The sequence below is a fragment of the Prionailurus bengalensis genome, chromosome E1 (genome assembly GCF_016509475.1).
Source record: "Prionailurus bengalensis isolate Pbe53 chromosome E1, Fcat_Pben_1.1_paternal_pri, whole genome shotgun sequence".
NCBI classification, from domain to species: Eukaryota; Metazoa; Chordata; class Mammalia; order Carnivora; family Felidae; genus Prionailurus; species Prionailurus bengalensis.
In genome coordinates this window covers 59,319,467-59,342,096 of record NC_057347.1, presented here as the reverse complement: position 1 = coordinate 59,342,096, position 22,630 = coordinate 59,319,467, and the positions used below count along the sequence as shown (strand labels likewise).

Sequence of the window (22,630 nt, the reverse complement as noted above, 5' to 3'; positions counted from 1 at the left end):
AAGTGGGCTGCTCACAGCACAGAGCCAGGCACTTTGTTGCTCTTAATTCCAGTTTGTCTGTCTGCAATCGGTGTGTTTGCACTGGTGATGTTTAATGGAGTTAAGAACTGAATTTAGATTCCCCGCTTTACTGTTGTGTGGGCCCCTAGGTCCTCCCCTCTCCTGCCTCCTGTCGGATTATTTGGAAACCTTGGTATCCCACTTTACCTCCTGACTCTGGGGCTGGATCTCTGCACTTTGGCTGCACTAGAGATTTCCACATACCTGCCACCCCTCCCGCAGCCGATTTGGGCTGCACTGTGGAGGCCTCACCCCCACCCTCGTGGCACGGATGTCCTGCATTCACGGGGGCTGAAAAATCCCACCTGCGTTCTAAGTTTTGCTTTCAACGGTCACATGTATCTTCGAAAACGTAAAAGGGAAAATTATCTTTTATATTAGCTATCGACCATTTCTGTTGTTTTTCCTCCATCCCTGAAGACACACGTCTCCAGCTGGCACCCCTGCCCGGCAGCCTGGACCCGGTCTCCAGGATTTCCTTTAGGTCGGGTCTGCACGACCGGCTCTTACTTTCCCTTCCCTCCCACAGCATGAACTCTAGGCCGACTGTTCTTGTTTTCTGGCACTTTCCAGATCCCGTTTCCCCATCTCCCGGCCTCCGTGATTTCTGATCAGAAGCCCGTGGTCATTCAGATTGTCACTCCTCCATTCAGGCTTCATTACTACCCATCAACTTCCAGATTTCTTTCTTTGCCTTTAGCAGTTTAATTATGACCTGTCCAGACCTGGGTTTCTTTGGATTTTCCCTGTTTGGGGGTCGCTGCATTTCCTGAATCTGGACATTAGCCTTTCCCTAAACGTGAGAAATTTTCAGCCCGTCTTTCTTCAAAACGTTGTCTTCCCTGCCCTGTTTCTTCTCTCTCTCTTGGGGTCTAACACAATGTTGGACTTTCCGATCTTGTCACACATGTCCCCGAGGGGCAGGCTTGCCCCCAAACTTGCGTCTCTTCTCCAGACTGGATGGTTTCTGTTGGCCCATCTTCTGGCCCCATCGTCCCTCGGATGCCTCCTATCTGCTCTAGAGGCTGTTGAGTAATTGTTTAGATTTCTCGGTTCTGAAATTTGCATTTTGTTCTTTTGTATACTCCCTGCTCCTCAGCTGAGATCTTTCCATCTGTTTCCAGCGTGTTCAACTTTACCTTCTGTGACATAGTTATGATAATTGCTTTCACACGTTCTTCTGATAATTCCACCACCTGGATTTCAGAGCTGGCATCTGTTGATTGTCCTTCCCTTGGAAAGTGCTCACGTTCCCATAATTCTTTGTACGTAGAGTGACTTGGGGTTGTAAACTCGGCACCTTGGCTGCCATGTTGTGTAGACTCCGGGTCAGTCCTCTGGGGAATGTGGAGCTTTGTTTTAGCAGCCTGTTAACCTGGCTGGTTCAGACCACAGGTCCTGCCGGCCTCCAGCAGCCAGTGCTCCCAGGGTTCTTGTGCATGCAAACATGGACGGGGCGGCAAGGTCTCCCTCCCGAGTTTGGGGCGCAGCTGATGAGTGACGACGGAGAGGAGCTGGCACCACCAGAAGCCCGTGTTGTCACGATGCCTGACCCTCTGCCCAATGTCCCAAACTCTCCCTGTGGGATGGGCAGGGTTGCAGGGAGACCCTACGGGGTGGCCATAGGTGGGGATGAGGCGAATGCCTCCCCAGGGCAGGGCACACAGCCGGGCCAGGGTGCCCTCATCCATCCCAGGCACCCCCCATCCCACACTGGATGCCCCCACCCCAGCCCCCCATTCTCTGCTTTTATCTACTTCCCCTGCTGCCTGTACTGGGGACAAACGCACATCCAATTGAAGTGGTCCCAGTGCCTGGTCCTTTCTTCCCCGCCCACCCATTCTTATCCCAGGCACATGCCAGCTGCCCAGGCAGTCTTCTCTGGCCAGATGGCACCCTGTCCTGTCCCCCATAAGCCTCTCCCACCTGTTTTCCCAGCGCCCACTGATCTTGGGTAGGAAACCAGCTCGGCCACCAGGGCTGGAACTCAACATTGTAACATTCGTGGGTCCTATGTCCTTAGATTAGAACGGAGTTGGGTCAGGCTCACGGGGCTGGTGTTTTAGGACCAGGGCAGGATCAATGTGGGTCTCATCCTATCAAGGGGGGCCACCCTCGACCCTTATATGCACACACACGGGGGGCTGGCAACCTCCGAGGCCAGAGCCCAGGAGGCAGCTCAAGGTCACGTGGGGTTTGGGGCAAAACCTCCCTTGGTGAACAAGATAAACGTGTAAAAAGAAAGAGGGTGATTGAGTGGTAGGCAGGATCGAACTTCTCAGACAGTGAGAGAGGACAAGGTCCCTCCTCTCCGATTTCTAGGTTGTTGTTTCAGGAGAGGAAGGTGCCCCTTGCCCGCGCTGCTGTGGGACGGTGGCTGTGTCCCATCCCAGGGAGCGGGGGGTGCCCGGGCAGGGGGACCAGCAGACCTGGGCAGGCTGTCCAGGCGTTCGCCAGGAGGGCAGTCAGAGCCCTGACATCCCACTAGGCAGCCCCAGTGGTGAGACCTTCAGGGAGGCCAGTCCGTGCACTGGAAAGGTCGGGCTTCACAGACAGGCCCGAGCTCTGGGGTCCTGGAGAGCAGAGGGAAAGGAGAGGGGTCCACCCCGCTGGTGGGAGTCTGTGTCTCCCCCCAACCAGGCCATCCGTTCCCTCCACGCCGTCAGACTGGCAGCTGCAGTGGGACAGGATCGCCGGACGGAAAGGCAGCCTGCTCCTCCTTGTCTATCAGAACTGCCCTCAGGACCCTTGTGCAGTCTTGGGGACAGGTGGCCGTGTCACCAAAAACAAATGGGTGGGGCCCTGCAGCCAGACTGGGAATGGCAATGCCAGTTTCCTGCCAAATCCCCCCAATTGGCAGAGAGCCCCCTCCTGGCTGAGGCGTGCATTACACCTGAAACTCCTGCCAACCCCCTGGCAACTCGCCTGCATCCCATCACTGAGCCCTCTGTGAAGGGCAGGGAAGCCCCTTACGTGGGACACCCCCATCTATTCCTTGCCGTTGCCTGCTGGCTCCCTGGGGCCTGTGGCTTCCCACCTGGGTACCGGGACTCTAAACCAGCCCCCGCCTGGAGCTGCCCAACCGACCGCCCTCCCTCCCTTTGAGGGGCCTGAGCCGGGCCCTGGGGAATGAGGCCGCCAGTGTCCCTTCTACAGGCAGCTGCCCGGAGGTGGTGGCCGGAGCACGGGGCACCCCCAGTGCTGGAGCCCCGGCCTGCCTTCTGCCCACAGCCTGGCACAGTGAAGGCCTCCACCTGTCCCTGTGTCCCCAGCCCCCAGGCAGGTGCTCTCGAGTGAATCCCTGTGAGGGTCAGGGGGCCGTGTTCCAGGGACCCTAGAGGAGAGGAGCCACACTTTAACCCACCCAGGTACCCCCACAGACCCCACTCCATGAGGCCAGAGACCATGCAGGCATCAATTTTAATACGGGGCTGACCCGTTTGGGGCTCCCTCCTTGTTGGGAGTGAAACGTCGTCAGGATTGTCCGATACCAAAATGAACCGTTAACTAGGGAAGCCGTTTCCAGCCTCCAAGTGCGTGCCCGGCGGCTGACGGCTCAGGGGTGGCGGGTCGCAGAGCCCCGGGTCTCTGGCAGGTTCCTGAGCCCAAGCTGCGCGGAGTCCCAGACGATGGGGGCCACAGCCACCAGAGCAGGCCCGTCAGCACCTCCGGGAACCCCAGCAAGGCCTCTGGCTCTCCGGGGACATCCCTTTGCAGCGGGCCGAGCCTCTGCACACAGGCCCCCAGGTGAAGAAGCTCGGTCGGGGCTCCTGCAGCCGTCAGTCCGGCAGGGATGTGCCCCTTCCGGTCCAACACCCCCAAACGCCGACACAGAAGAGGGGAGCTTTCCGCCCCCGAACCGACACGGAAACCGGGCAGGTCAGGAAGCTGCCCGCCAGCTGGCAGGAGCAGCAGGAAGTGAAAAAGGGAAGGGAAAGAAGCTAGGTTTGACGCGCCTTCCAAAGAGAGGGAGCTGGGGAGAAGGTGGCCGGTGGAGCCTCGAGGGGCCGGGGACGGGAGTGTGGCCAGCACCAGGAGCGACGGGCCTGCCTGTGGCCGCGCGGGAACCACAGCCTCAGAAGCTGTTTGGCCGGAGGGTGTGAACGTTGCCATTGAATCCAGAGAGGAGAGCGAGCCTGCGGCGCCAGGGAAACGCTCTGCGGAGTCAGCCTGGCGTCTGGCCCTGTGTGCGCCACACTCTGCTTCGTCAGCACCCGACCGGCCTGGCCTGGCGCCGGCCTCCTGGGAGCCCGTCAGGTCGGGCCGCGCACCAAACTCTGTGGGCCCCAGTCTCTGGGGAGTCCCCGCCAGTCCCAGGCCAAGGAGGCCACGTTATGAGGCCGCAACCATGTCCACCTGCTGGGGCCTGGCCTTGGTGGGGGCTTTTTCTGTAGAGGAAAGAAAGAGGGGTTTGTCGGGTGCAGAAGACCCCACGGGCAGAAACTCCCAGAGGAGAAGGAAGGCGGCAAGCAGCCAGGTCCCAGGGCTGTGTGCGGGGCTGAGGGTGGGGACCTCGACCGCAGCAGCCCGCCGCAAGCACTCGGGAGCCCTGCGAGGAGCAGGGACGGGGAGGGGCAGAAAGAAACGCGGAGGGCCCACCAGCCACCGGGGCCCCGGTGGGGCGCAGGGCCACAGGGCTGTGCTACGTAGAGGGTGGCTGGTTCTGGGGTGGACCCGGCCTTTCCCCAGCTCTGCCTGCGGGACACGCCTCTCTGAAGGGGTTCGGCTCTTTCAAGGCTCCCCCCCTCCCGGCCAGAGACCGGGCCCAACCCCCAAGCAGGCCTGTGCCTCTCACCCACCCAGCTGGGGAGGCAGGAACCAACTTCCACCGAGCGGAAGGGCGGGACCCTGCGGCCGGGGCATTTCACTTCGTTCTAGAACACAGGTCCTCCGCAGGACAGAACAAGAAGCGTACCTGGTTTCTTCTCGGGGAGAGGCTCTGAAGGAACCTCGGGGAGGTCCAGCTGCTCCTGCAAGAGGCAGAGGGAGAGGCGGTGAGACCATCCAAACAAGAGCGCGGCTGTGGAAAGCTCCAGAGCGCCTCCTCCTCGGTCTCCGGCATCTGGGACTTGACTCACTTGGGGCTTCCCTAGAGATCCCGGGTCACACTCTGGCCATGCGGGGCCGGGGGCTTTGAACCCTGTGCCCACCCGGGTGGAAGGGGCGGCTCTGTGGCAGCGTGGCCGGCCCAGGGGCGCTGGGCTGCCTCTCGGACAACACATGGCAGGTCACCTCCCAGCTGGCTTCCCTGGCTGCTTAGGGGGCACCTGGGTCCTCGGGAGGAAGGACGTCAGGAGGCAGGTGCACGTGGGACACCGGAGGGCAGAGAGCAGGGACACTAACTCGTCCCGCAGGTGCAGGTAGTGGCAGGCTGGTGGGCACAGGCTGGGGGCATCCCGAAGCCATGGCCCAGCGACGGAGGCGTCCCCATCGGGGAGCAGACACACACCATGGGGCCTGCGCGTGGCAAGGCCGCCTGGTAGAGGGAGGCGGGCCCGGGGCTCCGCAGGGAGGGACCTGGCCACGGCGGGTGAGAGGTGCCATACGGGCACTGCCTGCTCAGCCGCCTGCAACACTCTCGGGGGGACAACCCGGGGAATGTTCTCTCCAGGCCGGGCTCTCCCTGCTGTCACCGGGCAGATAAGAACCACCTCAGTTTAACACAAATCCGACTTATTTTAGGAGGGAACACCACTTGCAAAGCCAGGATTGTGTGCTCCTGTAAAGCCCAATAAAGGTGCCTGTCCAAGGCCAACGATCACACGGGGCAGAGGCCTTCTGCGAGTCCTGTCACCAGGGAGATCGTGCTCAGTCCTGGGGGTCCTGTCACCTGAGTGATCGTGCTCGGTCCTGGGGGTCCTGTCACCTGAGTGACTGCGCTCAGTCCCGGGACTCCTCTCACCTGGGTGATGATGCTCAGTCCTGGGGTGTTCTATCACCTGGGAGACCGTGCTCCGTGCGGGGGGTCCTCTCACCTGGGTGATTGCGTTCAGCTCCTCCAGGATGGTGTCTTCATCCTCCTGAGTGAAGCTTCCTGACAGCAGCTCATCTATTTGCTGTAAAGGGAGGAGGGGAGGGGAGGACCGTGGCCAGGCTGGGGCAGAGGGTGCAGCGGCCCTCGTGGAGGAAGGAGACAGCCCGTCGCTCCAGGCCCCCCTCGCTTGGGAGGAGGTGAGCACCAGAAGCACAGAGGTCCTGGCTCTGGAGGGTGGCTGGGGGTTCGTGCAGGTGGCGGGTACGGGAGGAAGGTGGTCCCCGCTGGCCCAGCAACACCTACCCGCTGGTACTCCACGGCCTCCTGGGTCTCCTCCAGTATCCGCTCCACTTCTTCTAAGGACATCACCTAGTCGGCCGGGACTCTGGTCAGCCAGGCGTGTTAACGGCCCCTTGCGTTACGGCCACCTGGAGCGGCAGGGCGCAAGCCCGGCCGAGCCGACGCCACGTGGCTCTGGTCGTTTCTGCCGCAGGCTGGGCCCGCCCACGGGGGCTCCGGGGCCGTCGGACCTGTCTCTTCAGAAGCCCTGACTGCACCGCCCAGACTTCCGCCGGCCCGTTGCCCCAGACCCTCGGGCTCCCCAACCAACCCGCGCAGGTGCAGGTAAAAATAAGTAAAACTTGACTCGATTCCCTCTGGGTTCGAAGCAGCACGCTGACTTGTGGGGCAGGGACACACCGCGGACAGCCGGGACAGCCGGGCAGCTGCAGAGCCATCCGCCGGTCACCTCTCCGGTGGCCCAGGGTCTCTCCGGGCCTCACCTCTTCTTTGGCCACCCACCCCTGGGCCGCTTCCTGTGGTGAGGCCGTGTTAACCTCCTCCGGGAAGCCCTCCAGTTAGTTCACGCACCCTCACCGGACCCTCACCTGAGCGCATGGACCCACTTTGTCGTCGTGCCCGTCACCCCGTTCTCGGGTCAACACCCCGAGCTGGTCTTGCCACCGACACGGGCGCCCTCTCCCGAGAGCCACGGGCTCGCCCACGCTCCCAGCCAGCACAGACGCCTCTTCGCCAATGGCCCGGGCACAGGCGTGGCCTCAGGACCGAGCCCCGCCTCCCTCGTCCGGCGCACGCGCGCGGAGCTCCGTCCTCTCTGCCGCCCAGGACCTTACCTGGTGCATCTTCTTCAGACACTCGTTTCCGATCTGCAGCCCTTCGACCACCTTCATCTCAATCTGGGCGAACTCAATGTTCTGGACCTGGGGCGGACGCCGAACGGACCGGGCGGTCGGGGGGCCTGCCTTCCCCACCCCTTCCCCCCAGCTCCCTGCCACCCGCGCGGCCTACCATGGTTTCCAGGCTGGTGATTTGGTTTTCTGTCTTGTCCAGAAGCTGCTCCTGGTACCGCTTCTTCTTGAGCAGCAGCTTGGCACGTCTGCAGAGGGCACCCGGGCGGTGACCCGGCCGCCGGGCCGCGACCGCCCCCCCTGGCCTCGCCCGCCCCCCTGCTCTCGGCCAACGGGGGCGGACGCCCCCTCTCGGCCTGCCCTGGGCCCCACTCACTCCTTCCTGCCGTCCCGCAGGAGCTGCCTGGCGATCTCCCGCTCCCTCTCCAGCTGCTGGGTGACCCTCTTCTGGTACTGCTTCAGCTTATCCCGCTGCTGCTTCAGTTGCTGCGGAAGAGCAGGCCTGCGTCCACACGGCGCCCGTGCTGGCACCTGGCTAGGCCGGCCTGGAAGCCGCCCCCCCCCCCCCTCCAAAACACAGTTCTCTGTGGGGACAAGTCTGCCCCCTCGGGCACATCTGGAGACACCTGCGGCTGTCGGAACTGGGGGGGTGCTGCTGCTGGCGTCAGTGGGTAGAGGCCAGGGACACCGCTTACATCCCGCCGTGCCCAGGGTGGCTCCGGCACAGACAGTGAACCCCCCCCCCCCCACGTGTCCGCAGCGCCAAGGTGGAGTGTCCGCTCTCAGAGTGACATCACTCAAAGTGATGGCAACAGCCATCACTGTGCCTGCCCTGGGGCAGGTCGGAGAGTGTCACCAGTGCCTCAGAGGTTCAGAGACGACACAGAAGTGCACCGGAGAGCCACCGTCCCACCCAGCCACAGCGAGGGTTGGGGGCCTCCCCTCCCGGCCTCAGACGCGTCCTTAATGTGTCCAGCTGCCCTGCTCGTCACTTATCACCGCGTCCGAGTGGACACACAGACGGCCTGTTTGGGTGAAGTGTTTGCTTGACCTGGCCAAGCACCCGCGACCCCCACGTACTGTCCCGGAGAGGAAGCACGGCCGTTTACGCGTCAGGTAATTCTGCCTTTTCTCAGGCCTTTCCCATTTCTTCCAAATTTCACCGGAAATGATGACGCTATGGCGAGCGCCTGCAGGACAGGGCGTTTCTCATACGTGCGATTCTATCTTTAGGATCCGCTGCTGTGACTGAACTAGGGCAAGGGGCAGGCACACCTTTAAGACTCAGTATAGTGAGACGTCATCCCCTAGTGTAGACGCGTCTGCAGGGACCTCTCACGGCCCCTCCACAGCACGTTCTCTCTAGCGCCTGCCCGGTGCACCGGGTGGCCTGTGGGGGAGGCTGGGTGACGGCTGCACGCCTTCTCCTGGCCGCAGTGCAAGGCACCCACTATCCTGCTCCCACGGCTCAGACACACCGGGGCCAGCCAGCCTGCGTGCCCAGTCTTCTCAGCCCTGGCCGCTGTTCCTCCCCAGGAGCTGAGCCCCCGCCCCGCCCCTGCCCTTCGGGCCATTATCCAAGCTGGTTGAGTACAAAGTGTGGAAGACAGCTAAACGCAGCAGGTGTGGCCAGGCTGCCCCCCTTGTAAACTTCCTAAGGGGTATCCGTGGAGGGTCACAGGACGGACAGCACACTGGGGCATGGAGTTTCTCAGCTCAGCTTTTCATCCTAGGAACACACCAGGCAGTAATTTGTTTTATTGTGTGCAAACCGCGTTGTTACAGTGTGGACCCACCAAACAATCCCTGGCAAGTAGAAAAGCCTGGAAGAGAAACCCAAAGGCGACTCCTAGAAGAGAATCACCTTGGGGGCTTCAGCTCTCCGCCAGGGCCTGACCCCTGCCTCCCTAGTGCCTGTGCCCCTCTTCTCATTCAGCACCCAACGCCGCTCACATTTTCTCTAGTGGCAAACGTGCCTGTTTCCTCTCCACGTGGGGAACTTCAGTTAAGAACCGTTTATAACACGCTTTCTGAAGCCAAGGGGTGGGGGGAATCTGTCATTTGAATTTGTTTCTCTCTTAGCACAAATTCATGCATTTTTGCTGCAGAAATTTTTGCAAAGCAAGCGAAGGTAAACTCTGCTCAAATTTTGGACCACCTCCTTCCTGGTACGTTTTTCTCCTTGCAAAACTGGGTTCCTCTGGACGTGCCTTTCCCCTTAACGTATCATACAATTCTTTCCACGCAAACGAGCTTTCTCCCGGAGCTCCCCGGAAACAGCGGCGTGGGGCGGTGGCAGACGAGCCCATCACCCTCGCTCGGCGACCCGGCGCCGGCCACACGGCGGGGCGGCCCGGAACGTGGGACTCGGGACCTGCCACCTGCGAGCGCGCGCTCGCCGGGACACCAGGTGTGACCACGACTCAGCGCGACACTCGGCGCCGCCCCCCGAAACCGCGGCCCGGTCTAGTCCCCGCGCCGGTCGCCGGCAGCCTGCGGTCCGGCGCAGCGACGCGGCTGCGAGAAGCCCGCCCGGCGGGGGGGGGGCGGGGGCAGGCCCTCCCGGGGCCGCAGCCCTGCCTCAGTCTCCCCGCCGTCGCCGGGGGGCCGGGTTCTCACCAGGACGGCCTTGTCTTGCTCTGTGACCCGGCTCTGCTTCTTGCGGCCGAACAGGTTGCCCATGGCGCCCCGGCCCGCGGCCCCGCCCGCCGCCGCCCTCCCGGCCTCCGTACTCTGGCCCCGCCCCCTACGGCGGCCGCGCAGGGCCAGGCGCCGCAGACGGCGAAACGTCTGCGGGCGAGCCGAAGGCGGGCCCCGGGTTCGAACCCGCCCCCGCACGCCTTGGCGACGATGGCACGGTGATACTGCGGGCAGGGCCTCGGCAGCCCTAAATGATGCATTTCACGTGCACTTCCAGAATGTCCCCCAGCGTTGCAAACGAAGACTGAAAGTTCCAGTCTCGGGTTAGGTGGGATCCTTCCCGGTAACCGGTGGACAGTCTCCCCCCGCCCCCTGGCTGGTGCCGACCACAAAATGCTGCGTTTAGTGATGTTATGTACAACCTGTGGGCTTACAGGTGTCCATGGAGACGCTACCTGGGCAGCACATGTCCACGCGGCCCCGCGACCGGTGGCTCTTGCCCAACACGGCTGTCTCAACTCCTGGTTCTGTGTCCCCCCACCCTGCAGAAGCCTCGGGCCGTTGGGGGTAAACCCCCTGAAGAGGATTTGCAGGGAGCCACTGACCCCTGCATCCCTGGTTCCCACCTGCGTCTTTCCGGCGTTCGGAGGGTACACGGGGGTCTCATAGGACAGCACCCAGCCCCGATCAGTCTCCCCGGATGATCCTGATGAGGGAGCATAAGGCACGCTGAGGGCCAGGTCCCAGCTAGCATTACCCCGCCCCCCCGCCCTCCCTCACCCCCCCACAGGGCGGGATGAGTGTGATTATTTCCCAGGCACTCCTGGCGGCCCAGGGACAAAGGAAAGGACAGAGACAGAAAACAAATGGTTAACCTGTTAAGGGTCTCCATCAGTTTACAAACATCTTAATACAATCACACAAAAAAGGGCAATCTTCTAAAGTCCAGAACTCCCTACTGTGTGAAGTGAATACTTTGCTACAGGGAAAAACCACCTTAGCTTGTCAGTAGCTAGGCCTCCAGTGATCAGTGCGTCTTTAGCGTGTGAAAGTCTCTTTGGAAGCTTCCTTTTGGACTTCACCTCGGCCAAGTCCATAGTATATAAACCAGCCACTCTTCGGGGCGCCTGGGTGGCGCAGTCGGTGAAGCGTCCAACTTCAGCCAGGTCACGATCTCGCGGTCTGTGAGTTCGAGCCCCGCGTCGGGCTCTGGGCTGATGGCTCAGAGCCTGGAGCCTGTTTCCGATTCTGTGTCTCCCTCTCTCTCTGCCCCTCCCCCGTTCATGCTCCGTCTCTCTCTGTCCCAAAAATAAATAAACGTTGAAAAAGAAGTTTTTTTAAACCAGTCACTCTTCACAACCCCAGCACAGCTTCCTCTACCCAGGGCCCTGTCCCCGTGTGCTTTACTAAATTCACTTTTTTTGCGCCAGAGACGTCTTCAAGGATTCTTTCTTGGCTGTCAGCTCTGAACCCATCACCCCAAAACTTCATCAGTCCTGTACCCGAGTCTGCAATGGGCCAGCCCAGTGGCTCGTCGGCAGTGGGCACCTAAGTAAGATGAGCAATCCCACAGCACGGGCCTCACTTCCTTCTGTGAAATGACTTCCTGGGTCACAAGCAGGTGCTGTGCGGGCACCGTGACGGTCAGCCTCCAAGTGCACACTGGCGCTGCTCTGGCCAAAGCGCTACAGGCGGGAAGGCAGATCCGTATCCAGAGGAAGTGTCCATTCCAGTGGGGACAAGTCCCTGCCTCGTGATGGAAGGGGTCCTGATTAGCCAACCCGCTGTCAGGTGGCTGGATGGTACCCCCAGGGAGTGGTGCTATTTGGGGGTTCAGTGCTACTGACCGGCTGGGCACTCAGAGGTTGTGGTGGGCAAGTGAGCCCCAGCCTCTCTCCCTGCCGCCATGGCCACTTTGTTCATGGGCCCACTGGGCACTGGGGGGCAGGGGAAAGCCCTTCACGGTGGTGAGTCATGTCAGGTTTTGGTCACCTGTTACATGAGGCAGGTGCCAGTCCAGGTGGCTGCCCGTCTCTTTCGTTCTGGACACCCTGATTAACCAGAGACGCCTGTGGTCGGGCACTCTGAGCATCTGTGTGTCCCAGCCGCCTGTTAGAGTAAGTCCCAGCCTTGGCTGGAGAGGGTTGTGGGACCACGCAGCCTGCCTGGGGCAAAGAGAGCTTCCAGAGGCTGAGAGCCAGAGTTGGTCAGCAGAAGAGCCCCCACCAACTGGCCAGGAAACTCACTAGGGGGTAGAGGGGAGCCCGGAAACTGCCCACCGGAGCTGAGAATCTTGCTGGATATGGGACAGGCTGGAGGAGGTCGGCCAGAAGCAGCCACAGGTCGGGGAGAAACTCACTGAAGAGCCTCCCCCATGCTGCCCCCTGGCAGCCATAGGAAGAGAGAAGCAGCTGGGACAGAAAGGGAGCCGCTTCCTCTGCCTGGCCCAGCGATGTCGCTCCAGCGCTCTGCTGCTGAAGTCCCCATCGGGCTAGCGGGCAAAGGTGAAACGCCGGCAGGTGGGCCAAAGAAAGCGAGTCTCCGATAAGCCTTTACATGTGGCTCTAGAGATGCTCCGTGACTGACACGGCCAGTGTCTCTTGGGATGCTCACTCGTGGAACTCGGCCACCAAGTCCGAGGGGCCTGGCCTGCGGGGAGAGGAGCTGCCACTCAGCATCCCTCGCCAGCCACGTGGGTGCGCTGTGGTCTCGGAAAGGCAGGTTTCTGTCCCCGCGGGGCTGGGCCTCGCCAGCTGAGCCTTCTCTGTGGACTCCACCTACACAGGTTTAAGAGCCAGAAAACGGTGGTCGTTGGAGCCGTTGAGTTTTGGGGTGGTTTGTTCCGCAGTGACAGTTAACGGGGACTACGGAGTGGGCACCTCGGGAAGGCGGGGGATTTGCAGCACGTACTTAGAATCCTTCACGGTGGAGCCCGCTCGCCCCTCTGGGCCTGGCTCAGGCAGGGCACAGGCCAGGGGTATGACTCTCCCTCGGGGACGTCGCGTCAGATCTCTCTTCTCCCGATGTGGATCATCCGCTTAGCGATCGGTGCGAGCTCTCCCAGGCTGTGCATTGTTCTCGGACCGGGGGCACCTGACCAGCTGGCCGGTGGCGAAGATGTCCCTCATGACTGCTACTCAGCTGACCTCTGGGCCTTGCCCCTCCGGCTCCCAGGGGAAATCCCGGTCCCAGGGGACCGGTTTTGATGGCAGTGCCTCTACTGTCATTCCTGGCCCGCAGAGAGCTCTTCAAGGGCCTGAGGTCCTCCGCAAGGGCTTCTCAGGGCCCCTGTCAAGGCAGTGTGCTTCGAGGACACCTGAGAGACTCAGGCCAAGTCCTTATCTGCCCTTGCCCTTGGGGTCTTTCCTGTGTGTTAAATACCAAGCCTCTTCCGGCAGCTCAACTGTGCTAAAGTCCAAGTTTCCAGCAACAAAGGAGCAAACCGTCAAGGAAGGCCCGTCACAGATGAGATCAAGTGGTGTGGCCCAGAGTGTGTGGAGAGCGGCCGGTGGGGGCCGGGCTCACGCAGAGCTGGCCGCCACACTCACCTGTACGGGCCCCTGTGGCCTCCGGCTGGCGTCGGCAGAATCTTGGTATTCTTGGGGGACGGTCTTGAGGAGACCCGGCCTCCCCTTAGCAGGTGACTGCCCGGGTGCGGCCCCGGTGGCCTCCGATGGGGAGGAGGGCCGCCTCTGCTGCAGGCCGGGCTTCCTGGGGGCGGGGCGATCCGCACCCCCCTCCTCTCCAGGCTCTGACCTGGCAGGTGGACAGTTCAGTGTGTGTTGTGATTCCACCAGCCAGGGATGAAGCCTGGGGGGTGATTTCCCGTCCTGCCGCAAGAAATACGGTCTCCTTTTATAGTAGTCCTCTAATATTGTCCGATTTTCTGATTCTGCCTTGAAACTGAGGAAGCACCTTGCCTGCCGTTTGAAACACATAATCGGCCCAGGCGGCCAGAAATCAGCAGCCGCCCCGTGGTTCCCCCGCGACACCGCTCTCCAGCTGCCTCTGGGGCCCCCAGACCCCGGCTGTCAGGAAACACCTCCGTGTTTTGTCACCGCACACCTCGCTGCCCACACCCTGACTGTGTTCGGCTGCTCCGGCGGCCGCGACAAACCGCCACAGACCTGGCGGCTGACACAACAGAAACTTACCGCCCCACAGTCCAAGGCGGGAAGTCTAGGTGTGGGCAGGGCCAGCTCCTTCTGAGGCTTGGGCGGGGTGGGGGGGCAGGGGTGGGGTGTCGGGAGGGGGGGGTGTCTGCTCCAGGCCCGTCTCCCAGCTGCTGGTGGTCTGCTGGCCTCTTTGGCTTTAGGCGCATCACCAGGGTCCCTGCCTCCGTGGGCACGCGGCCTTGCTGTGCACGTGTCCGTGTCCAGATTTTCCCTTTTCATAGGGTGCCGGTCGTACTGGGTTAGGGCCCACTCCAGTGACTTCACTGTGTCTTCGTTACCTCTGTAAAGACCCTATTTTCCAATTAGATCGCATTCACAGGTACTGGGGGGTAGGAATGCAATCTATGAATTTGGGGGGGGGGTCACAGTTCAACCCATAGGGCACTAAGGAGCTTATCACTTCCTACCACACATTCTGGGTTCCTGCCTTCGAGGGTCTCCCCTGAAATGACTGATAGAAACCGACGCATCGCTCACCTTCGCTCGGGCACCTGTCTGGGCATCTCAGGCTGAAGGGGTGTGACACGGAGGTTCGTGCTTCTAAACCACTGAGAGGGGTTGCAGGGATGAGGTGGGGTCCGATCACTGGATCTCCGGGGCACAGCGACTCCGCAGTTTGCCGGAAGCGCCTGGCGTCAGTGACCGCTGCCTCCAGCCCCGGGCGAGTGCACCCGCGAACTTCACCTGCTGAGGCCCCGTGGCGGGCCTGCCGCGGCCAGAGGGCGACCACACAGACGGGGGGCGGGGCGGGGGGGATACTCCCATGGGTGGAAAGCAGCCCGGAATCCCTATGTGGTTTCCGGGCAAGGTTCCAACGGGGAGGTGGCATTTGGGGTGGCCGTTCCACCACGCGCAGACCCAGGGGACGCCAGTGTGAAAACGTGGTTTTCGTGGCGAACCACCATCCACAGGGTCGCTGGCGGCCCCCATGGAGTGACCCCAGGCCTTCCGGTGCAGGTGACATAAGCTGAACTTGAGCCAGCTGGGGCTGAGGGGCGGCCCGCCGCGTGGGGCCAGCGTGGGGAGACGTGGAGACTGAGGCCGCCCCCTCAGGTGCGCACCTGGTCCGGGTCCTCCGGCACCTGCTCCCCGACAAGCGCTCTGATTGGCTTCTCTCCCTGGGCCGGGGAGGCTGATTGGCTGGGTCTGGATGCCCTGCCGTGGCTGAGCCAATCTGCAGAGGGGAAGGGAGGGGAGGGTGGGGCCCCGGGAGGCGGACGCGTCTGTCCACGTGCACTGAGCAGAGGGAATGTCTTCTCCTGGCCCCAGGACACCTGCTGCCCCCCGCAGAGCCTGTGTGGGAGCTGTGGGTCATGCCGAAGCCCGACCCGGGCCAGGACACCCCGGTGGAGGCCGAGTTGGGGGTAGGTGCAGCTCTGACACGGGGCCACACGCGTGTTAAGAGTTTTCAGGGGTCCTGATCAGGAGTCCTTGGGGGTCAGACTAAGGAGGCAGTGACAGAAATAGAAGAGAATGTGAGAGGAGCAAAGGAACATTCTGGAAGAAGTCGAAAGAATCTGGGCAAATTCCCAGGGATTGGGTGTGAGTCCAGGGAATGGTGTTGAAGATACAGGTGAGGGTGTTGGCCTGACCCACTGTGAACACTACGGTGGACTCTGGTAGCTCTGGGCAGCCCGGGGTTGGGGGTGAGCCTGCGGGAGACCCCAGGGCGAGCATCCTTGGGAGGGCTGGGGAAGGGAGGCAGCTCAGAGAGGTCGGGACTGCAGCAGGGAGGCAGGCCCAGGAGGGGCTGCAGGGGGCAGGCCTGGGGGAGGCCCAGGAAGGGGGGCTGCAGGGGGCAGGCCAGGGGGAGGCCCAGGAAGGGGGGCAGCAGGGGGGAGGCCCAGAGGAGGCCCAGGAGGGGCTGCAGGGCGGAGGCCCAGAGGAGGCCCAGGAGGGGCTACAGGGGGGAGGCCCAGCAGAGGCCCTTGAGGGAGAGGAGACACCCGGCCGCAGAGGGGTCAAGTGTTGAGACACGTCTTTTAGAGGGCTTGAGAACGGAATAGACGCGGGGAGAGGGCGCGCGGGGCCGCAGGGGTGTCCACCTTCTTCCTGGGAGCCTCCCGCGGGACGCTGGGTCCGGCGGCAGGCGGGCAGCTGTGAGCCCCGCGGTGGCCACGCGGTGGCGCTGCAGGACAGCCTGGTGGCCGCGAGGCAGCATCAAGGCCTGGACACGGCCGGCCGGCCACCAGGAGAGACCACCCCCGCGCGCCCCCGCCCTGCACCAGGCACCTGCACCCTGGTGTCACCACACGCAGTGTCCCGGCACCTAAACCCGCGGCACTGCACACCCCGGCACCTGGCACCCAGCAGTCAGTGGTCCCTGGGGGTCCTTGTAGGCAAGTGGGTCTGAGAAGCCCTCTGTAGGTGGAGGCTGGACTGGGACTTTGCCCTGGGTCTGCCGAGCTGGCAGGTGTCACCTGCCTGTCCATCCATCACTCATGTGCCCATTTGCTCATTCGTGCATGCATGCGTGCATTCATTCGTTCATTTATCACCCATTCACGAACCCATTCATTCATCCATGCATCCATCTGTCCACTCATTTAGCGGCTACCAGGTGCAGGCAGGCCCTGCTCTGGCTGCTGATACGGGTTTGCATATGGCATGGGGTGGCAGGATGGCACGGTGTTCTTGATGGGGCTGGAGAACTTCCGGTTGATGGTCAGGAAGGCCTTCCTGGAGGAGGTGGCGTCCCCCCAGACAGGGGGGATGGTGCGGGGGGGGGGGGGCAGTGTGGGAACGGGGACAGGGCCCCTGGCTTGTCTGATTCTGGTTTTCTGCTAGTCACGAGTCGGAGGCTCCTGGCCCTGACTGGGGAGGGGCTGATCTAACCTGGATTGTTAACCCAGGGGGAGAGCATGGTGGGAAGTGGCCCTGGAGACCATAAGGGGCCGTCCTGGTGAGCACAGGTGGAGGGGGGTGGTGGTCATGAGACAGGGGGCATCACGGGCCAGCAGCTGGGTGGATGGCAGTAATCACCGCAGACACACACCCGTCTACACCGCTCCTTGTGAGGGGGACACGGGGGACAGGCACCGAGGGGCTTGTCACCTGCCTGAGGTGGAGTGGGGCTTTGAACCCCCAGCCCCAGTGGGACAAGGGACGGGAGGGGCCTATGCTGCTGTAGTGGCCGCCGGGGGAGTGATGGCGGCCTGAACGGGCATGGGGAGCAGACAGGGGAGCACGTGTGAGCAGGTGGGGTGCCCCGGGGGGTGCCGATCCGCCCTGGTCCTGTTGCACCGGGTCTCGGGCCCAGGAAGGGGGACTGTGAGTGGAAGCAGAGAAGGGGCCTGCAGGGCAAACCGGCTCCGGAAGGGCCCTTGGGTGGTCCCCTCCCACGCGGTGCCTGCGCTGCTCCGGGGGACCGGGGGATGCCCGGCACTTCTGACACTGGGTCCTGTAGGACACAGGGGCCTCTGTGCTGGCCGGCAGCTCGACAGCAACCTCCTGTAGGAAGCCCGGAGCCGAGCCGGAACCCCCCGCGGCGGCTCAGCCCCTGATGCTCAGACACCGGGATAGCGGTGGGCTTGCTGTAGGCTGCTGACTTGGACCCCTTTGTCCCGCAGCAGTGGGTAACGGACGCACTGTAACGACCTGCCCCTAAACCCAGCGCTCAGAAACCGCTTAGCTGCCCGCCAGGGCTCTTGGGACCCCCCTCCCAAGCTGGTCTCTGATGTCGGCGGGAGGGCTCCCCGCAGGGCTGCCCGATCACCATGTGGATCTTCCTCTCGAGCCAGTGACCCGAGGGCCTGGTGCCGGGGCTGTGGGCTTCGAGCCTGTACGGTGGCAGGGCCCTGGGGCTGCCCGGTCTGGGCAGGTCCTCCTCCGAGATGCCTCCGGGCCCTTCGTGTCCCCAGAGTCCTGGCCTTACTGGCCCTGCCACGCCCCCGCAGCCCGCCCCTCCCTCTTGATCCGCGTGGTCTTAGGAGAGTTTCCTTTCCTGCAAGCAAAGCCCCAATTCAAACCTGGGTCAACCCAAAACCCCGCTCCCGAGCCACGTTTTCTCCCACCACTTTGTCTTGTCATTTATTTTGTCTTGTCGTTTATTGAGGTGAAATTCACATAGCATACAATTCATCTTTTAAAGTGAACAATTCAGGGGCACTTGGGTGGCTCAGTTGTTTTTTTGTTTTTGTTTTTTTTTTTGATGTTTATTTTTTCTTTTTTTTTTTAATTTTTTTTTTAATGTTTATTTATTTTTGGGACAGAGAGAGACAGAGCATGAACGGGGGAGGGGCAGAGAGAGAGGGAGACACAGAATCGGAAACAGGCTCCAGGCTCCGAGCCATCAGCCCAGAGCCCAACGCGGGGCTCGAACTCCCGAACAGTGAGATCGTGACCTGGCTGAAGTCGGACGCTTAACCGACTGCGCCACCCAGGCGCCCCTTGATGTTTATTTTTGAGAGAGAGAGAGAGAGCCTGAACAGGGGAGGGGCAGAGAGAGAGACACAGAATCCAAAGCAGGCTCCAGGCTCTGAGTTGTCAGCACAGAGTCCAACACGGGGCTTAAATTCATGAACCTTGAGATCATGACCTGAGCCGAAGTCACACACTTAACTGACTGAGCCACTCAGGTGCCCCATAAGCATCTAACTCTTGATGTCGGCTCAGGTTGTCATCTCACATTTTTGTGGGTGTGAGCCACACACGGGGCACTGCACACTGATGGCTCACCGCCTGCTCGGGATTCTCCCTCTCCCCCTCTCTCTATGCCCCTCCCTCACACGTGCTCTGTCTCTCTCAAAATAAATAAACTTAAAAGAAAAATGAAGTGAACAATTTAGTGCATTCACAATGTTGTGCAACCACTACCTCTATGCAGTTCTAGAACATTCTCCCCACCCCAGAAAAGCACTCCACACCCATTCAGTAGTCACTGCCCAGTCCCCCTCCCCCAGCCCCTGGTAACTGCTGATCTGTTTCTGTGGATTTGCAGATTCTGGATATTTCATAAAAGATGAATTCCAGGGGCACCTGGGGGGCTCAGTGGGTTAAGCGTCCAACTTGATTTTGGCTCAGGTCATGATCTCATGGGATCGAGCCATGCATTGGAGTCTGTGCTGACAGCATGGATTCCTGCTTGGGATTCATTCTCTCTCCCTCCCTTGGTGCCCCCTCCCCACTCGCGTGTGTGTGCTCTCTCTGACTCTCAAAACAAATAAATAAACATTAAAAAAAGAGGAATTCTGCACTACATGGCCTTGTGCATCTGCCCTCTTTCACTCAGCAAGCTTTCCACGTCCATCCACTGGGCAGTCTGTGTGAGCACTTCCTTTTCAGAGCTGAGTCCAATTCCATTGTGTGGAGACACCGCTTTTGTTTATCTGTTCAAACCTCTGGGTTGATTCTACCTTTTGGCTGTGGTGAGTGGCACTGCCCAGAACACGTGCCTATGTGGACACATGTTTTCGTTTCTCTGGGGTGTATATCTAGGAGTAGAATCCCCGAGTGACACAGTAACTCCAGGTTCCTGAGAAGCACCGGGTTTTTCCACGGTAGCCGCACAGTTTTGTGTCTCTCTGGCCGTGGACCAGGGCTCCGTTCTCTCCACATCCCGGACGGCACTAGCTGCATCCTGTGTTTCTGGTTCTGGCTGGTCCAGGGGGTGTGGAGTGGTATCTCACTGGGGTTTTGATTTGTATTTTCCTAACATTAACGACGCTGAGCATCTTTCTGTGTGCTTGCTGGCCATCCGTGTACCTCCTTTGGGAGAATGCCTATTCAAGGTCTTTGCCCATTTTTGAATCAGGTTGTCTGTCTTTCAGCTGTTGAGTTGTGAGAGCTTTTTTACGTGTTCTGGATCAGGTATATGTGATCTGCAAACATTTTCTCCAGAAACTTTTTCTGTGGGTTCTCTTTTTTAAACATACTTGGTAATGTCTTTGATGCACAGACTTTGTTGTTTCATTTATTTATTAAAATTTTAAAACGTTTATTTATTTTTGAGAGAGAGAGAATGGGGGAGGGGCAGAGAGAGAGGGAGACACGGAATCTCAAGCAGCCTCCAGGCTCTGAGCTGTCAGTATAGAGCCTGATGTGGGGCTTGAAGTCACGGACTGTGGGATCGTGACCTGAGCCAAAGTCAGACTGAGCCACCCAGGTGGCGTCTCCGTGCCATTTGTTGAAAGACCGTTTTCCCCACGGGGTGGTTCCGTCGCCCTGTTGAAAGGCAGTTGCCGTAGATGTTTGAGTTCGCTTCCGGGCTCTCCGTCCTATGGTCTGGAGGCCCGCAGTTTGGATCACTGGAGCTTTGCGGTGAGTTTTGAAAAGGGAATACCGATCCTCCACCTTGTCATTTTTCATGATCGTCCTGGCTCTTTGGGGCCCCTCGCGATTCTATGCGCATTTGAGGGTTGGTCTTCCCGGTTGGGCAAAAAGGCGACTGGGACTTTGATAGGGATCGCCCCGAATCCAGATCGCCGTCGGGGGGTGGTGGTGGTGGTGTTGCCGCCTCCCCACGCGGGGCCTTCGTACCCTTGGGTGCAGAGCGACTCTGTTTCGGTCACCTCTGCCTCCAGCGATGTGCTGTGGTCCTCGGCGTGTGAGCCTTCTATCTCCTTGGTCAGATTTATTCCAGGGCTTCTGTTCTGGACGCTACCGGGTTGGCTTTTTCACTCCTTTCCCGGCTGCTCCTTAGTTGCTGTGTCATTTGCTCCTCCCTCAGCCCAAAAAAGGGCTGGGAAATGGCAAAAAGGAAAAACAAATCCACATGGGTTCTGCTCTGCCTTCAGGTGTAGTTGGGAGGGGCCGGGGCTGAGGTCTCAGGGACCAGGGGGCCTGTGCATGGCTGGGCCTCCCGGTGGCTGGAAGGACCTGGTCTGGGCCCTCCAGTGAGAGGAAAGGCCCCCAGGGTGTCTGTCCTGATGGCAGGGTCACAGCACGGTGCTGGAGACAAGCTCTGGGCCTGGCCCTTCCGTGTCACACCCCCAGCCCCTTCCCACCACGGGTGGGGGGCCACTCTGGGAAGCCCCTGCCTAGACTGGGGCTTGGTGGGGGCAGTGTCTCAGGGGCAGCTAGCCCTTCCCCAGGATGTTCTGGCTGGAGAGGTGGGTGGGACCGCAGGGCATGTCTTGGAGACACAAAGCCCACCCCTCACCAGCGGGTGAAGGCCCAGCCCCGCCAAAGGGGCTGGAATTGATTTCCAAGGGGCTTTTTCCCTCCTTGCTGCTGCTGCTGCTGCGGACACGGTGATAGAATGCCCCAGGCCCCGGAAACAGATCAGCTCAGGGACGGACAACAGGCAGTAATTTAAAGTCTCTTCACAGCTATATCCTAACCCCCGGAGCTAGGCCACCTGCCTGGCGGGACAGGGCTGGTGAGGGGTCTGCCCCCCCCTTTAGGAGAAGGGGCTGATGGCTCTGTGGGGGGCGGTCCACTGGACGGGCCATCGCCAGCCCTGGCCTGTAATGAATCCCCCAGACCAGCTCTCTCCACACGCTTCCTGCAGGGCCTGTCATCGCGAGACTGGAATCGCCGAGGCACGTGGGGAAGCACGCACGTACGCACGCACGCGCAGGCAGACCTGTACGCACACGTATGCACGCATGTCCCGGCCCCACAGGGACATGTGGCAGCCAGGTGCGACAGCGGGCGAGCCCATGTCTTTGCACCTCCTGCTCGCCCGTGTGCATCGTCAGCACCGAGGTGAGCACAGCCTCGGGGAGGCTCCTCAGATGGCCCTGCGCAGAAAACTCCTGACCCAGGACAGACCTTAGGGCCCATAGCTGCCCCGTGTGGTGGCTCCAGGTGACCCTGGAGCAGAGCCTGGCCCAGCAGGACGACCTCACGAGATGTCACTCCCCCAGGAAGCTCTTGTCCCCTCTCCCGGGCTCCAGGGTGCTGCGGGACTGGGCCTGGGGGGCGAGTCACCTGTAGGGTCCTGGCGCCCCTCTCTCCCCACTCCCCGCCCCCCCCCCCCCCATGGCCATCTCCCACCCCGCGCGTCCATCTTTCATTTTTATGGGCACTCGGTTTGCACTCAAGTCCCGGAGACGGAAATACTGATGTTGATAGGAAAATATTACTTTCCCTGCGGAAGCACAGGCGCAGGAAGGCTGGGTATCCTTCTTGTTTAAAACAAACGTCACCCGGTTGGTTCAGGAACTGCATTGCTCAGACCCCCGGGTTTCCATGGTGACGGCTGCCCTCCCCACCTGCAGCAGGCTGGCGAGCAGGCGCTGCGCTCTGGGTCCAGCCTCCGCCAGCCGGTACAGAGGGGCGCAGCCACTCCTGGGGGTCCTGGGGGCAGGCTCGGGGCTCAATGCACCTTTCCACCCCTTCCCCCCACCGAGAGCAGGACAGACGTCTCCCTTCCCATCCCAGCGGCCACCTTGGCTGAGGACCCCTTGTATTTCGGGGGGCTCTGCCTGATGGGGGTCTTTGCCCCGAGTTTTGTAGAAAGAGGGAGTGGTCAGCAGATCAAAGCCCCTTAAGGATGTCCGTGTCCTACTCTGGGAGCCGTGACTCCAGGCCATGGCGGCCAAAGGGATGTTGCAGATCGCGGTGAGGCCGGGCAGCAGTCGCCTGTGACCTGGGGAGACTGTCACCCAGGGCCCTTAAAAATGGAAGAAGGGACAGAGTCAGCGTCAGAGCCCCGTGACACAAGAAGTTTCTCGAGCCAGGGGCCCAGG

At 61.1% G+C, this 22,630-nt stretch overlaps 1 protein-coding gene across 1 annotated transcript; it reads right to left on the bottom strand.

Annotated features, from left to right (window-relative positions):
- Positions 1–3,461: 3,461 nt before the first annotated feature.
- On the bottom strand, positions 3,462–9,910 carry CHMP6 (charged multivesicular body protein 6). Its single transcript, XM_043585327.1, has 8 exons — positions 9,802–9,910; positions 7,559–7,668; positions 7,343–7,430; positions 7,168–7,254; positions 6,338–6,403; positions 6,036–6,116; positions 4,976–5,030; positions 3,462–4,448 (listed from the first exon to the last, which is right to left on the bottom strand). Exons 1-8 carry the CDS (start codon positions 9,862–9,864, stop codon positions 4,393–4,395), a joined length of 606 nt encoding a protein of 201 aa, XP_043441262.1. The 5' UTR covers positions 9,865–9,910; the 3' UTR covers positions 3,462–4,392.
- Between the last annotated feature and the right edge of the window lie 12,720 nt (positions 9,911–22,630).